Here is a 17,199-nt window from a genome sequence, read left to right as displayed (position 1 = left end):
TTCTCAGGCTATGCCTTTCCCTGAGAGAATTCATCTTTAGGGCGGAGGATAATGCGCCCTGAGTGGACAAGTGACATCTGTCTGGTAGGATTTCCCGCCACATTAGGCTTGATCTAGAATGTTCAATTCCAGTATTTTTCCTGGCCCTGACACTGCTCTTCAGAGTGTGTTCTGAAAATCGAGGGTATCTGCTTTGAACTTCTCTCACTACCCCCAACTCAGGATGGAGAAGCAATTATACCCTGAATACAAAGGCTTCAGAATTGTTCCTGGGAATACAAAATGAACTAGATGTTGATCCAGGCCACTCTCTTCCTAGGGCAGGATGATGATGAATAGGCAGGCTGCCAAGGTCATATAGGAGGGGCCATTCCATTTCTACCAGGGTTTGGGCCACAGATGTTGAATATCCTGCCCAGAATCCCCAGTGGAATAATAACCTCAAGACCCATCAGGAATATATTAGTGATGTGGGGATCTTATTAGCAGAGGAATCAGGAATCAAACACCAGAAACCAAACTATGAATAAGGTCTTTAATATTCAACAGAGGAAGAAGGAATATCTGACCAAATTCTTGAAAAGGTTAAAAGATCAAATGACAAAATTGAACATGGAAAACTCCCTAAGTCAAGAACTGTAAAAATATTTCATGACTTGTAGCTCTTTAGACACCTCTGAAAAGCAGCAAAGATTGAAAACTAGATAGACAAAGCAATGGAGGAATTACTTGAGAAATTCAGAAAGTGGTTGTAAGAAGAGATGGAGAAACTCCAATGGCAGTGGCCACAGAAATAGAAAAGGCCACAACTTAGAAATTCACAAGGAAGCACAAAAGACTCTAAATAAATAAAGCAATATCTGCTATAAAAAGCATTGTTGGAAGTAACACTGTGTCCAACCTCAATGTAGATTACACAACCACAGTAAAAACTGAAAGCCATATCACTAAACAGACTGGAATAAAATATACCATCTAGGCCTGGACAGTGGAGGCGCACACCTTTAATCCCAGCACTCGGGAGGCAGAGACAGGTGGAGTGTGAGGCCAGCCTGGTCTACAGAGGACAGCCAAAACTACATAAACCCTGGCTCATAAAAAACTAAACACACCCACACAGGGGGAGGGGGTATGTGTTGTGTGATCAAGAAAAAAACCAAATGGTTACAGCCCCAGTTTTGACAAAAGTAACAAAAATATATACTGAAGAAAATACTACTTTTAAAAATTTATTTATTCTTCCTGCATGTATGCCTGCACACTAGAAGAGGGCATCAGATCTCACTACAGATGTTTGTGAGCCACCCTGTGGATTGTTGGAAGTTGAACTCAGGACCTTTGGAAGAGCTGCCAGTGCCATTAATCACTGAGCCATCTTCCCAGCCCCCAAATACCTTTTTAAATAAATGATGTGGAAAACCTGGATTCCATATAAAGGAGAATACAAGTAGATCCACATCTCTTACCCTGCTGCGAAAAATCAAAGGTCAAAGATTTTAAATTTCTAAGTTACCAGATAGGTAACCAGATTCCAGCAACATAAGACATTATCACTGGAACCGACAAATGTGATCACATGAAACTAAGAAGCTTCTGCCGAGCAATGGAAACAACAGTAGAAACACCGGAGAGAGTAAGAGGTGAAAGAGTGGGAACAATTGTTGGCCAACTGTATCAGACAGAAGTTTAATATCGAGGGTGTTATGAAGTACTACAAAAGAATTCATAAGAAAAAGCAAATCACTAACCTTAAAAGTGGACAAACGTTCTGAAAAGACCATTCTTCAAATGTGAAACGCAAACAGATAATATGTGAAAAGGTGTTTATGGTCTTTGTATTTGGAAATTCACACTAAAGGTGCTTGCATAAAAGCAGTCCAGTCTTACACATTGGAAATCACAGCATTTGGGTACTTGAGACAGGACCATCAGAGGTCTGAGGTCATCCTTCGGTACACGGCAAGTTTGAAACAAGTTTGGTATATGTAATACTTCACTCAGAAAGAAAGCAATGGAAACTGAAAACACCGGAAGTATATGCTTTAAGCCAAACTCTGCAGTAAAGAAGGCTACAAAGGCAGTGCTGCTTCACACAAAGAAAAACACCGTCGCTGGAGGCTTCTAGACTGCAAAGGGTAAATGAGGACCAGGGAAGAGAGAAAAGAATCTGTGATTTGGGCTTCTAGAGAGGCTTCACTCATGAGCTTTTCCCTACTGATTACCTGATAGAAATAGCTGAAATCTATGCAGTGTGTAGTAGGAGTATGGGCAGTCAAATTGTTCTAGAATTCGATGATGAATGTTTGTCCGAAATGAATCCCTCAATGGTTAATTCAGATGATAGTGTTGTCAAACGACATATCAAAACTACTCAGATAATTTGGTTCAAAATTGGACATATATAGTAATTATTTCTCCAAATGAGACATACTAATATATAATTTATATGGGAAGCCCTCAGTATCACTACAGGATACTGACAGCTCATAGCTTGCGATCCATAACACGGTAGCCTGAAGGACCCCAGCTATTCTTACCATAAAAATCATAAATGATTGAGGCACTATATCTGCAAATTCCATTTATTGCACAATTGACAAATATATCAAAACCATATTCTACAGCATACACAACTATGACTACTTTGGATCAATTAGGAACGAGCACTTAAAATGAAGAATGTCATGAGTACCTGAAAATACCCTTACAATAGAGAAAATGAGAGTACACATCAGAAATGAAAATTTCCGGAAGATGAAGTTGAGTGGGGAGAAGAGAAAATAAGCAAGAGTCGTAGTGTTGGCTATAAAGGACAATGGCTGTGTTGAGCATGTAGCTGGGAGTTAAAATGAACCACCAAAGAATAAGACACTAGGAAATGAAACGTGCTCTCCAGAAGCTCAGTGCCCGCTCTGAAGAGACAGCACAGTTGTTTTCATACCATCAGTTTTCTTTTTCAAAAAACCAAGAATCCCATTCTGAGTTTTTCTGCTTGCTAGGGAAGATTATTTTGTTTCTAACAATAACATATATGAAGCTTTCCCAGCGTCCACTTCAACATAGTATCTCAATAAACAACTACTAAGCTGTATCTTATCAAAATGAAGAGGAATATGTTTTAAAATATAAGATGTAATAATAAATGAATGTGTATCTTAGTATATTCACTTAGTATCATACTTTAAAGGCAATTTCTGAAAATGATTAATAATATTAGACATTACTAAAAGCACGTAATTGGTAAACTAAACCTTCCTTCTTTTATAAACAATGTATTATGTGATGCAAGACTAACAATATTAGAATCAGCATAAAAAGACTGAAAAGCAGCCAGGTGGTGGTGGCACATGACTTTAATCCCAGCACTTGGGAGGCAGAGGTGGGCAGATCTCTGTGAGTTCAAGGCCAGCCTGGTATACAAGAGCTAGTTCCAGGACAAGCTCCAAAGCCACAGAGAAACCCTGTCTCAAAAAAAAAAAAAAGACTAAAAAGCAAATTATTTAGAGAAATGAGCTCTCTGAAGATCAGGGGTGTGCGTGTGGCTCAGGATGTGTGGTTGACTGGTCAATAATGAGAAGTCAACTATTTCCAACTAGCTTCTTTGGCGGTTTGAAAGAAAATGGCTCCCAAGGGGCATGGCACTTGTAGCCTTGTTGGAAGAAGGATGTCACTGTGGAGGTGTGCTTTCAAGTCACATATATGCTCAAGCCACACCCAGTGAGACCATCCATTTCCAGTTACCTGCAAGATGTAGACATTTCAGCTACCTCTCCAGCACCATGTCTGCCTGAACACTGCCATGTCCTACCATGACAATGGACTGAGCCTCTGAACTGTAAGTGAGCCACCACAACTGAATGCTGTTCTTTGTCACAGGTGCTGTGGTAATGGTGTCTCTTCATGACAATAGAAATCCTAAGACATCTTCTACTTGAGCAGTCCCCTCAAATTCTCTCAGTCCCAGCGTACATATGATAATTGCATATTTCAGCTGATGTGAATGACTCCTAGCAGTGAGTATACCGTTATGCTGAAGAGGTTCTATAGTAAAACTCTTTGATAGAATTTGATATAAAATACAAGAGTCAAAAGGGCATAACTTTATTATAAAATGCATGATATAAAACTGATTGATAAGTGGATGAATAATGATACAACATAAATGATAATATGCTACAAATTAGCTGAAGCACATTAACATTGGAACAGACTAATTATCCCACTAATCGCCAGTAGTTATAATTAAAATGTTACCTAGATTCCTTAGGCCCTAGTTTGTTTCTGCTACTTTGATAAACCCCATGACCAGAAAGCAACTTGGAGAAGAAAGGGTTTATTTCATTTTACACATTACAGTCCGTCATTGAAGAAATGTGACGCAGGGACCTAAGCAAAGATCACGAAGGAATGCTACTTACTTGGCTTACTCCCAGTCTCATTTGGATACGGTTCGTACACAGCCCAGGCTCACAGCCGAGGGCTGCTATAGTCCTCTGTGGACTGGGACCTCCTATATCATTGTGCTAAAGAAAACGTAACAGTCATGGTCATAAGCTTATCTGATAGAGATGATCCTTAATTGACGGTCCCTCTTCCTGGATGTGTCAAGAGGACAACCAAGGTGAGCCTTCACACCTCACTAAGGTAGAGACCTTAATGTCTATAGCAGAATGTAATTCTATACACAACATTGACAATGCATTTAAGAACTGCTCAGTTTTATTTATAAAAGTCACTAAATTTCATATTCCAATAATGCATTATATGATTTCTGAAAAAAAAAAAAAGAAACAGACACTTAAGTCTCAGGACTCAGTCATATTCTTCTGAAAAAATTACCTAACAGTTGTGATCCCATAGTTTTCAAAATTGAGTGTATGTTATAACTTGTATTTATAACATATTGATATCCTCATAAACTTAAGTTATCTATATCCCAAAGTCTATAATGAGTTTTTCTATCACATCAAAGTCCCCTATGAATTATAAGCAATATTCCATGCTGTGTTAAATTCTATGCATACAATTCATGAAGTTTGTCTACGCTCATTTCCTTAAACCTCTTAAGGTCTACATGATGAGGAAAGTCTTGCAACACTGCTTACATAGTGCATTTACTCTTTGCTTCTCCCAGTGTTATATAGCTGACTGTTCCTTCCCAAGGCATTATGCGTATATGAAGTTTGATTAGAATTCACTTGTGGTTAAAGAGGACTTCCCACATTATTGGCATTTGTAGGGATTCTCTGAAATCTAAATTTTGATGTTGCATAAATACAGAATGCTCAAGAGAGTCATCTTCTTCACCATTATAAGGTCTCTCTAGTATGAAATGTTGGATGTTGAATAAGGGTTATTAAAGGTCTTCCCTTATCCCTTTCACTTGTAGAGTTTCTCTTATGAATTCTCTAGTGTTGAAGTATCAATAAACAACTATTGAAGGCTTTGAGACAGTGTTTACACTAATCTGGATTTTCTCTGATATGAGTTCTGTAGTGTCGAGTAAAGCCTGAACAATTTTTAAAGGCTTTGCCACACTGTTCACATTTGTAGGGCTTCTCTCCAGTGTGGAGTCTCCAGTGATGTTTAAGGTTTGAAGAAGAGTTAAAGGCCTTGCCACACTGTTCACATTTGTAGGGTTTCTCTCCAGTGTGAATTCTTTCATGCTGAGCAAGGCTTGAAGTATAATTGAAGGCTTTGCCACAGTCTTTGCATTTGAAGGGCTTTTCTCCAGTATGGATTCTTTGGTGTTGAATTAGATTATAACAATTATTAAAGGCTTTGTCACATTCTTTGCACTTATAAGGTTTTTCTCCACTATGTATTCGCTGGTGTTTCATAAAAGTTGAACAAATGCTAAAGGCTTTTCCACACTCGTCACATTTATATGGTTTCTCTCCAGTATGAATTCTTTGATGGTAAATAAGGTTGACAGAGCAGTAAAAGGCTTTGCCACATTCCTTGCATTTGTAGGGTTTCATACCACTGTGGATTCGCCGATGCTTGTACAGGTAAGAAGAACAGCTAAACGCCTGGTCACAATCATCACATTTGTAGAGTTTCTCTCCTCTATGTATCTGTTGGTGTTGGTGAAGGCTGGACGAACAGTTAAAAGCTTTGCCACATTCTTTACATTTGTAGGGTTTCTCTCCAGTATGGGTTCTCTGGTGTTTAGAGAGGATGCAGCGAACATTGAAAGCCATGCCACATTCTTCACACTTGTAAGGTTTCTCTCCCGTGTGAATTCTCTGGTGTTTAGAAAGTGTTGAGTGAACATTAAAAGTCTTTCCACACTCTTCACATCTGTACGGCTTCTCTCCAGTGTGAATTATCTGATGTTTCGAAAGCGTTGTGCGAACGCTAAAGGCCTTGCCACACTCCTCACATTTGTAGGGTTTCTCTCCAGTGTGGACTCTTCGGTGAACAACAAGGCCTGAGCAATTAGTGAAAGGCTTACCACATTCTTCACATCTGTAGCGCTTCTCTCCAGTGTGGATTCTCTGATGCTTACCCAGATATGACGAACAGCTAAAGGCTTTGCCACATACCTCACATTTGTACGGTTTCTCTCCAGTGTGAATTCTTTGGTGCTGTTTAAGGCTGGAAGAATAGTTGAAAGATTTCCCACATTCTTCACACGCATAGGGTCTCTCTCCAGTGTGAATTCTCTGGTGCTGAATGAGGACTGAGTTTCTATCAAAGGCCTTCCCACATTCTTTACATTTATGGGGTTTGGATCCTGTGGAAAGGGGTTGAAGGGTCAGTACAAGCATAAGTATGCCATCATATTTTATAACTGTGCTGCTCAATTTTTAATATGAATACTTTAAAATTGTGACTATATTTTGACACATAGAGACATCATAATGGGAAAGTATAGACATTTGCACACCTATATCCCTAGTAGAATCATTTGGAAAATACAGTTGTAACAACCTAATCTACCACTGAACTGAGAATGTGAAGACAATGTGGAACAAAAAAAAAATGGAGAACTACTTACCTTAAATAGCCAAACTTGACATAACACCTAAATAAAAAATTCTAAAAGGGCATTGTACTAAAGGAAATAAACCCATTATATAAATACTCTATTTTTGGTCTTACATAAAACTCACAGTTAAAACACATGTCAAACAGGAAGCCAATGGTGATTGTGATAGATTGGTTGGAGGAAGAAATACAAAAATTTTTTTGAGCATACAGTTTCCTGTTTCAAAGCTATAAAATCTTGTGAAGATTTGCTACATAACACTTTTAAACAGTATACAGTATATATTTAAGAGAGTGTTATGTTTTACCAACAATAGTATAAGTACTTTTAAAAAATCAAATTACAAAAAACTTTCTCATTGACTTACAAGTGGCATAAGTCCAGCTAAGTGGAACATGTCTGTCAATAAATACAAAAGTTGCACAATTTCTGAGAACACCCACTTAGAGGGCTACAACTATTGAGTATCCAACGAAGAGAGAAAATACACATGGCTTGAAATTGGGAATGATATTTTTATAGGCAATGATAACAGTTTCACACTCAATAGACCTAAAGCATAGATATCTTACTTTCTTATATTGTTCTACAGAATACAGTAAGTAACAGGTAGTATCATCTAGAAAAACATCCTGGGTACAGCTAAGCATATTATCATAAAATGTAAAGGAGTCGAGAGTAAAAAAAAAAAATCAAACACAGAAAATAAAGTTGCAGGATAAGAAAAAAAAGAAAATGAGGTTGGGACTCATAAAAATTGGAAAGAGTATCAAAGATCTACTAATGGAGTTTATCTAGATATATAGTTTTCAGCTATGACTACATACTTGTAAAAGCATGGCATTTTAAATTTAAAACATTGAGTGTGTGGCAAAAAAAAAAAAGTATACAAATACACCCAACCTTTATAGGAATACATCATCAGACCAGTAAGATGGCTCAGAAGTTAAAGAGCAGTGACCCCAAATCTGTCTGACACCTCTTCTCCATCCCCACAACCCACACGGCAGAAGGAGAAAATCAGCTCGAGTGTCCCTTGTCCTCAAAACCGGCAGTGTCATGTGTACACACATGCACACACGTGAGCGCTCTGATGAAACTAGTTCGGCTTATGATCATGTAAATGAAACCAGAGATGCTTATCTGTGTGTTACTGTGCTACTAAGGCTTTTAGAAGTGTGTAGATGTTTTCTAGTTCATAGGAAGCAAAGAAAAGCCTGTAGTAATCTAGACCTTCCAGGGCAAAATGAAAGGACCGGGACTGGGAAGATGGTTCAGCAGTTCACATGCCTGCCACACAAGTATGAAGACTGGGGTTCGGATACCAGAGTGTTTGTAAATGTGGGGTTGCCATGGTGTCTGGCTTGTGTTTCCAAGGCTGGACGATGAAGACAGGGAAATCCCTAGAGCAAACTGGCTGAGGGGACGAGCTCTGAGTTTGTCTAAGAAACCCTGACTTCATGAATAAGGTAGGAGAGCGATCAAGAAGGATTCTCAACATCAGCGTTGCTCCTCCAGAAGCATGTGTGCATGTGAACCTGTATGCACACAGGCACCCAGACACGTGCAGATGTGAATACAGACAGACACTACACAGAGATACAACAAAACGAGGAATGATGATAAAGGACTTTGGCAATCACTACTAAAACATCCAAAGCTTCCTGGAGAGGGGGATTATCACAGTAAACATCATACAGGAAAAGCCTTTAACAGTAAGAGGTTTCCAGCAAAACACAACTTCTCAATACACACTTTACACGGACTTGTCATTGATTGGCTCTACTGTGCCCGTTCCTACACACCTGCACGGCTGGCAGCTGCTGATTGTCTCTTCACACTCCAAGGCTCTGTACCTTGCTCCAGAAATGTGACCAGATACGGCTTAGAGAAAGCAAGACCTGTTTGGAAAAGAGAACAAGATGCTTGGCTGTTTCTTCTAGAAATTATCACATGAACCCCAGTTCTGTTCTTATAAGGAAAAAGATGGTACACAATTATGGAAAATCCTGTGTTTAAATATTCCATGAAATACAGGATGCTTAGGAGTAGTTTATAACCTACAGATCCTGAACCTCATTCCAGGAAAAGTACTAAAGTATTAAAGATGAAGCAGGCAGGGGGGGGGGGGACACTTTCTTTAACACATGGGCTCCATGGCTCAGGCCGCTGAACTTCTAACATTGCTACCACAGGGTGCACACTAGAAAAACAAACCTGATAAAAGCACAAAAAGAGAATGTTTCTTAGCTATATTGACATTTCCCCTAATTTTTCCTTTAAAAATGGGCATACGAAACTAATCGACCAGCTGCAAGGGTGGTGGCACACACCTTTAATCCCAGCACTTGGGAGGCAGAGACCAGCCTAATTTACAAGGCAATCTTCAGGAGAGTCAGTGCTACATAGAGAAATCTTGTCTTAGAAAGAAAGGAAGGAAGGAAGGAAGGAAGGAAGGAAGGAAGGAAGGAAGGAAGGAAGGAAGGAAGGAAGCTAATCAATCAAAAGCACAAACTCCCATAAGATATTCTACAAATGGAGGAAGTCAAATGTTGACCGTGAATAAATAATTCCCTGTTGACGCGATCCTCACCCAGGAACACCAGGTTGCTGTAATTCTCCAGCATCACATCCCTGTACAGATTCCACTGAGCAGAGTCCAGACATTCACACTCCTCTGCAGAGAAATTAATGGCCACATCTGTGAATGACAGAAGTTCCTGAAATAAAATAATTATCATAAATTAATCAAATAGGACAATTTAACAGCAAAGACAACATTTGAATATTCTAAATACACTAGATGTAATACTAATATTTTCTTTTGTTTCTCCCTCTCTGTCTGGTATTCGTGTATCTGCGATGCTCCTAAAGCAGATTTTGAACTCATGACTCAATTGCATTGGTCTTCAAAGGTCTAGTGTTAGCAATACATGACACTACCTTTTTTACCTCTTACTTTTAAATTTTCTATATTTTAGCTCCCCTGCCATCTTAATGTATAATGTTCAAAATGATCCATGAGGGCAGTAATAGTCTTACTGTTTAGATTAACTTGTAAAAATGAGAGATGTACATATTAGTGAAGGGTTATATAATGTTAGCTGTATACTTTGTTAGATAATACTAGCTAGATATATACCTTGCATGGTCCTTAAATAATTTTGAAGATTCTGTGCAATAATATCCTCAGCATCCTGCTCCGACCTAACTGCAGTGTGCACCCACTGATCAGCACTTCCCGTGCATCTCTTCCTCATATCACTGGACCATTGGAAACACCCATATCCCTTCAGTGTCAGTGTGATCAAGTTCTCTGGAGTCTGTCTATGGCTGAGATCCTGTGCTACTTTCCAGGTCCGAAATAATAAACATATCTATACTGTCTCAGATAAGATTCTGCTCTTTCAGACTGAGGGGCCACTGATAGTGGCACTGGGATTTATCTCTACTACATGTACTGGCTTTTCGGGATCCTATTCTCTTTGGACGTATGCCTTGCTCAGCCTAGATGTAGTAGGGAGGGCCTGGGACCTTCCACAAAGCAAAGTGCCTTACCCTCTCTTAGGATTAAAGGGGGTGGGATGGGAGGGTGTGTGAAGGGAATGGGAGGAGAGGAGGGAGTAGGAATTTGGACTGGTAATAAATAAATTAAATAAATAAACAGATTTTGCTCTTTGTAGCACTGGACATATGTGTATGTACTTATGAACATATGTAGAGTCTCCACCTTCCCCTCTCTGCAGGATCCTCTGAACCTTGTCAAAAGACTTTCTGATGGAGACCATAAAATGCAAAGTCACAAGGATTCCCTCAGCTCTCTGCAGCCTAGTCTTAGAATTCACTCTCATGTAAATTGTACAAAGTTATTAGAAAGGATCATGGATAACAACAGCATTGATACTCAGTTGGTACCCAAGTAAACTATCACAGACACTAGGAAAAGCACTGTGCATGTTCTTCAGAAACCTATAAATTTAACTAGTGTGAGAGGTCCTTCTGTCTATGTGTTGCTTTTATTGGTTAATGAATAAAGAAACTGCTTTGGGCCTATAGAACTTAGCTAGGTGGGGGAAACTAAACTGAATGCTGGGAGAAAGAAGGCAGAGTCAGTGACAAGTCATGTAGCCCCACAGGAGATGGATGCCAGATCTTTACATGGTAAGCCACAGCCTTGTGATGATACACAGATTAATAGAAATTGGTTAAATTAAGATGTAAGAGTTAGCTAATAAGAACCTAGATCTAATGAACCAAGCAGTAATTTAATTAATACTGTTTCTGTGTGGTGTAGGAGGTTCTTCTGTTCATGTGTTGCTTTCATTGGTTAATGAATAAAGAAACTGCTTTGGGCCTGATAGGGCAGAACTTAGGTAGGTGGAGAAGACAGAACTAAATGCTGGGAAGAAAAGCAGAGGGAGAGACGCCATGGATCTTCTGCCTGAGATGGATGCTGGTTAGAATCTTGCCAGTAAGTCACAGTCACGTGGTGATACACAGATAAATAGAAATGGGTTAAATTAAGGTGTAAGAATTAGCCAATAAGAAACTAAAGCTAATGGGCCAAGCAGTGTTTTAATGAATACAGTTTCTGTGTGATTATTTCGGGTGTAAGGGCCCGCTCCCTCTCTCTACAACATCTGTGTGGTATTTTTGCACCCAAGCAGCTGGGATCTAACTAGCAGCCTCCCTACTACATATAACTGTATGAATGAACCGGCTACTTCATTCCCAGTAGAAAGCCCCAAAGAAACTGATCCAAGCCTGTATTCCTATGGTAAGTGAGTTGATCACAGTGGACAGTCTTGGTCTTGATGTCTGCACGTACCCGGCTTTCATGACCCTGTCACTGATGCGGTCTCCACTACAAATTAACAATGGCCTTTCTAGAACTCTCACAGTGCGATGTCCCACCTGCTCTCCATCACTCTTCATGCTTTCAAAATCAGTACCACGTGACAGACTCATACATACAAAGGGCAGCTGCCAGCTTGAAATTCAGTTTTGACCTGCTCCAGACCACAGCTCACTGTACTGAGGCCCGAAGCTAGTACCTCAGTGGCTCTGGTCTATTTTTAATCACAGCTGATTTCTCAGGCCCTGGTATCAAACATCAGTTCTATAGTGCTAGGCTCTTGTTAATCACAGCTCATTCTTCAGTCCTAGATGGAAAGAAACCAGCAGAAGGCAGGGGAACAAACTGGGGATTATGGGAATCTTTTGAAACCTTAAGTTTGCCCTCAATGACACACCTCCAAGCCACACCTCTTAATCCTTCCCAAACCGATCACCAGTAGAGACCAAGTATTAAAGTGTATGACTCATGGGCTCATTTTCATCTAAACTACCTCAGAAGGTTTTTCTGGTTTGTTGACAGAGTTAAAACAGAGCTCAGAATACACTGTGGTATATTAATTATTCAGTTAAACCTTTACAACAACCATGAATAGTTAACAGAGAGATAGAGCTGAAAGTGCAAGAGGAAAGAAAAACATCCCTGCACTAAGCTGAACATGGTCTCTCGACATTTTATTCTCAGGATGTGCCAAAGCAAACCTGTGAGGGACTCACCCACGTGTGCTGCCTGCAGCACGGAAGGTGACAAACTGAGACTCATACACAAAATAGAAAAGGACAGAGCTGGGATGCAGCTGCTCAGATGTAGAAAAGTCACGATGATGTACTTGCTTACACCCTGCTTCTGTGTAGACCACAAAGGCAGGAACTGGAGGACAGCCTCCAAATGTCTGCCTCCTTCCTCGGGATGTAAAGACTGAATCAGACATTCAATTTCGGTCTTGTTTGAGACCTGACCAAAAGAGTGAATTCTGACTTGGCTTTCTCAAAGAGCCAATGGGAAGAACATTAAAACTTGAATGTTAAGTTCAATGCCAATGAAAACACAGTCCAAAGGCCATTACACGTATTCCCAGGATAGCTTTGAGAAGTTCCAGATATTCTAGCCCAACAAGGGTCACTGTTATTAATAAAGTCCACATATCAAGGATAATTACAAGGCATGGACATAGTGGTGCTCCTTTAACAACAGCACCCAGGAGGCAGAGGTAGGCAGATCTCTGGAAGCTCAAAGGAGACCCTGGTCTATATAGAGTTCAAGGCCAGCTATAGTTACATAGTAGGACTTTACCCATAAGAAGTAAGGCATAACCCAAACAAGAAAAATGTATTAGAAAAGAAGAGATCATTTCCCAAATTTAGCGAAGAATCTACCTCTGGTATCTGAAGGAGAATACAGATGGACACGTCAAGAAAACGGCTGCAAAATAGACGAGGAAATCAACAAACCAACAGTGGAATGCGGTAGGAAAAGAAAAACAATGGCGCTTAGGACGACACAGTGAACGCAAACACATACAGGAGACCAAGCCCAGGCAAGCGCATGTGCAAGGGAGCCAGGTTTTTGCTGGGGACTGAAAGTATCCCCCTGCTAAAGGAACAATGGCTCCTTTAAAAAAAAAAAGTTTTCTTTTGTTTTTTTAAGACTCGTGTAACATATCTGGCCTCGAGTTTGCTACTGAAGCAGGGAGTGACCCTGAACAAGTGATTTTTTGCTCCCACCTCCCAAATGCAGAGATAACAAGGTATGATACAGAATACACTTGCTTTTTCTTTTCAGTCCCAGGTCTGTTTAATATATGATTAATACATGTGCGTGCATGGATATATGCTGTGGAATAATCCTCTTGTACACTGTGAATATTTGTCACTTATATTGATTTAATAAAAGGCTGATTGGCCAGTAGCCAGGCAGGAAGCATAGGTGGGGCAACCAAACTAAGGATGATGGGAAGGAGAAGGGCGGAGTCAGGAAGACACTGGCCAGATGCCGGGCACACACAGAGAGAGCGAGATGATCACAGTACTGAGAAAAGCTACCAAAGTGGCAGAGCATAAGCAAGGAAGATGGGTTAACATCAAATGTAAGAGCTAGTTAACAATAAGCCTTAGTTATTGTTCAAGCATTTATAAGTAATATTAAGCCTGTGTGTGGCAATTTGGGAAGCAGCAGCCTGGCATCTGGGACTGAGCGGGTCCGAGACAAGAAACATCTGCCTACATGTATATATTAAAATATATATGTGTGTGTGAGCCATAATATAAATGAGCACATGGCTGTATCACCTCTGCATTGCAAGAAACAAGATCTGAGGTACAAGAACATGAACTTTTCACACCTTAAACAGTGTAAAAAGGCGTACTATTAGCTTTCTGTAGATTAGTGATGTTAATTAGGAGTGTCTCTGTCAATTACAGTTAGATAATACATAGAAAATATTAGTGTTTCTGATGTTGTCTAAAGCCTGTGCTTTCTAGGAATAGACTGTAATGTTGTAAGACAGTCTCCAATACAGGAATACTCAGTTTGACCGAAGTGTGGCAAAAGAGTTTTGCTTTTTGTTTGTTTTGTTTTGTTGAGACAGGGTTTCTCTGTGGAACCTTGGCTGTCCTGGGACTCAGAGATCCTCCTGCCTCTGCTTCCCGCGTGCTGGGATTAAAGGTGGCAAAATATACCGCAGCACAACAGGGTGAAGCGGGTGTGGTGGCACACAAGCGGTCTGGAGGCAGAGGCAGGGAAATCTCAAGGCCAGCCTGGCCTGTAGCTAGTTCCAGGACAGCCAAAGCTGTGACACAGAGAAGTCCTGCCTCGAAAAACAAACAAAAACCATTTTGAGCAGCCGACTGTATACAAATCACCACAGATCAACTTCATCTTTTAATCTTTCTGGACACTGTATAAATACTTGGGCATCTCCCCGCCCCCTCAAGACAACTCAGACTCATTGGTTTCAGAGTTCCTAGACACCGGAAGGATGGAAGAAAAGCTTGCGATTAGAGCGCACTGTAGACAGCCTGTAGGGTGTAGGAGACTATTTCTCCAGCCCAGAGACATTCAAGGCCACTCCATTAACAATCCACACACCAACTAACCTCTCCTCTCAGGAAAGGAGTCCGAATTGCTGACATCACTGTCTCTGGTGCGATTGGATGTGGTCTTGTTTTCTAGTATTTTTTACCCTGCAATGTAGGATCAGTTGGAACGCGCCACGCTTAGAGTGTGCCCTTTGTGGAATTTTTCCCGCCTCACGTGAGCGTGTGGGAGGATCCGGTCAAGGCGGGTATACAGAACAGATTCCTATCCAAAGTGAGCCATCCTGGAAACTAACCATTTGTTCTAAAGAAAACGAGACGAACATCCCAAATACCAAACTCTCCCACAGAACTCTGTCCTGGAATCGAGGAGCTTTATGAACTTCTGTCAACTTAAACCAAGATTCCCAGGCCGGCTACAGGGTACAGGAGGAACCAGAAAACCCTACTTGCTGTAGATGTAGATGTCCTGAGAAATCTGACAGCAGCAATGTAAGCGGTAATAAGGACGTGCTTCCCTAGCCAAGCTGGACTGTGAGCTCCCACCATGGCCTCGGGCACAAGCAGTCGGCCAAGCCACCCTGCTCTAGCAATCCTGGACATTCCTTCCACGTTCTCCCTTCTTGCACTAGTGGGCCAGCTCTCCGGTCCCTGAAGCACAGGGTCGACTCCTGCCCGCCGGGTCCCCAGCAGAGCATTCGCTCCCGCACCCTCAGCATGCCCACTCCCCAGCGCTCCCCAGCCATCGGCCAAGCCCTGTGTCGGCACAGCTCGCACCAGGCAGCTTCTCCCCGCCTCCCACCCACCCCTCCTCCGCTCCCTCCAGGCCGGACCTGCCCACCCTGCACAGGCCCCCGAGCCTGCAAGGCTACGCTGCACCCTTGACCAACCTCCATGGCGAACGCGGAACACAAGCCACACTCTCCCAACTTTGAGAAAGGCGCAGAGTTTGGAGAAACACAAAAAATGTAGAATGAACCCGGAAGCACAGACAGCAGAGTACAGTCCAGTTGACGTCGCGGTGAGAGACTACATTTCCCACAAGGCTATGCGAAGGACTGCCTCAAACCTCAGAGCACACTACATACAGTTTACTGCCTGCGGACCATCCCTGAAATGAAGCTGCTGTTGAAATCCCAGATTACCAAGTGAGTTCAGCTTTTAACGGCAATGTGTATTGCTTTTATTGCTTACTCTGATCAATATGTCGTGACTTAAAAAGCTCAGGTTTACTTAGGAAATTAGGGCAGGAGGAAAGTTCACACTGACACAATTTTACTTCAGGATAATGGAGCAGAAAGCTACATTGGGACACACAAACTCTTTAGGATTGCTTTTTTGTGATATGGGAGTGATTTCTTAATAATAAAGAAACTGCCTCGGCCCTCATAGGACAGAAAATTAGGTAGGCGGAGTAGACAGAAGAGAATGTTGGGAAAAAGAAGCTTAGAGAGAGTCGCCATGGTTCTCCTGCTCCAGACAGACGCAGGTTAAGATCCTCCCTGGTAAGCCAGCTCGTGGGCTACACAGAATATTAGAAATGGGTTAGAACAATATGTAAGAGCTAGCCAATAAGAAGCTGGACCTAGCCAGGCCAGGCAGTGTTTAATAGAATACAGTTTCCGTGTAATTATTCTGGACATAAGCTAGCCATGCGGGCGGCCGGGTGCCGGGGACGCAAGCCCCGCCGCTCCTATTTCAACATTTTTGAAACCACGTTTCCTGGAAATGTTCTGTAATCTCAGATACTCCGGGGCTTGAAACAGAAAGCTCACAACTCCATGTCCCGAATGGCAAAGGACCAAAGAGAGAGGGGCCCACTTAGTGATAAAGCACTTGTATCACGTGGAAGAGGCCTTGATTTAATACCTATTTTATTTTTAGGGTATTTTTTATTTTTTATACTTTTTTATTGATACTTATTGAGCTCTACATTTTTCTCTGCTCCCCTTCCTGCCTCTTCCCTCCCCACTTCAGCCCTCCCCCAAGGTCCCCATGCTCCCAATTTACTCAGGAGATGTTGTCTTTTTATACTTTCTACTTCCCATGTAGATTAGATCTATGTAAGTCTCTCTTAGTGTCCGTATTGTTGTCTAAGTTCTCTAGGATTGTGGTTTGTAGGCTGGCTTTCTTTGCCTTATGTTTAAGAACCACCTATGAGAGAGTACATGTGATAATTGTCTTTCCGGGTCTGGGTTACCCCACTCCAAATAATGTTTTCTAGCTCCATCCATTTTCCTGCAAAATTCAAGATGTCGTTTTTTTTTTGTTTTGTTTTTTTTTTTTTTTTTTTTTTTTTTTTTTTTTTTTTTTTT

General features: G+C 41.2%; 2 protein-coding genes across 2 annotated transcripts in view; one reads left to right on the top strand and one right to left on the bottom strand.

The window, feature by feature from the left end:
- Nucleotides 1-4,085: 4,085 nt before the first annotated feature.
- LOC126503280 (zinc finger protein 724-like) lies at nucleotides 4,086-15,915 on the bottom strand. Its single transcript, XM_050144853.1, has 4 exons — nucleotides 15,775-15,915; nucleotides 9,588-9,714; nucleotides 8,800-8,895; nucleotides 4,086-6,739 (listed from the first exon to the last, which is right to left on the bottom strand). The coding sequence occupies exons 1-4, from the start codon at nucleotides 15,778-15,780 to the stop codon at nucleotides 5,463-5,465; spliced, it is 1,506 nt and encodes a 501-aa protein (XP_050000810.1). The 5' UTR covers nucleotides 15,781-15,915; the 3' UTR covers nucleotides 4,086-5,462.
- Nucleotides 15,916-15,917: 2 nt separating this feature from the next.
- The window catches only part of LOC126503275 (zinc finger protein 728-like), a 17,832-nt gene continuing 16,550 nt past the window's right edge, over nucleotides 15,918-17,199 (top strand). The window contains exon 1 of the mRNA XM_050144838.1: nucleotides 15,918-16,032. The gene's annotated coding sequence lies outside the window, so the exon portion shown is untranslated. The remainder of the gene's footprint in view (nucleotides 16,033-17,199) is intronic.

This window comes from Alexandromys fortis, unplaced genomic scaffold (genome assembly GCF_014885135.2).
Source record: "Alexandromys fortis isolate MF-2015 unplaced genomic scaffold, M_Fortis_MF-2015_v1.1 scaffold_52, whole genome shotgun sequence".
NCBI classification, from domain to species: Eukaryota; Metazoa; Chordata; class Mammalia; order Rodentia; family Cricetidae; genus Alexandromys; species Alexandromys fortis.
This window is presented reverse-complemented; position numbering and strand designations above follow the sequence as displayed.

Coding starts and splice junctions, on each gene's coding strand:
- LOC126503280 (XM_050144853.1), bottom strand. Junction 8,896..9,587: donor CAGCAACCTGGTGTTCCTGG/GTGAGGATCGCG, acceptor TTTTCCAAACAG/GTCTTGCTTTCTCTAAGCCG. Junction 6,740..8,799: donor AGCAGCTGCCAGCCGTGCAG/GTGTGTAGGAAC, acceptor CCCTTTCCACAG/GATCCAAACCCCATAAATGT.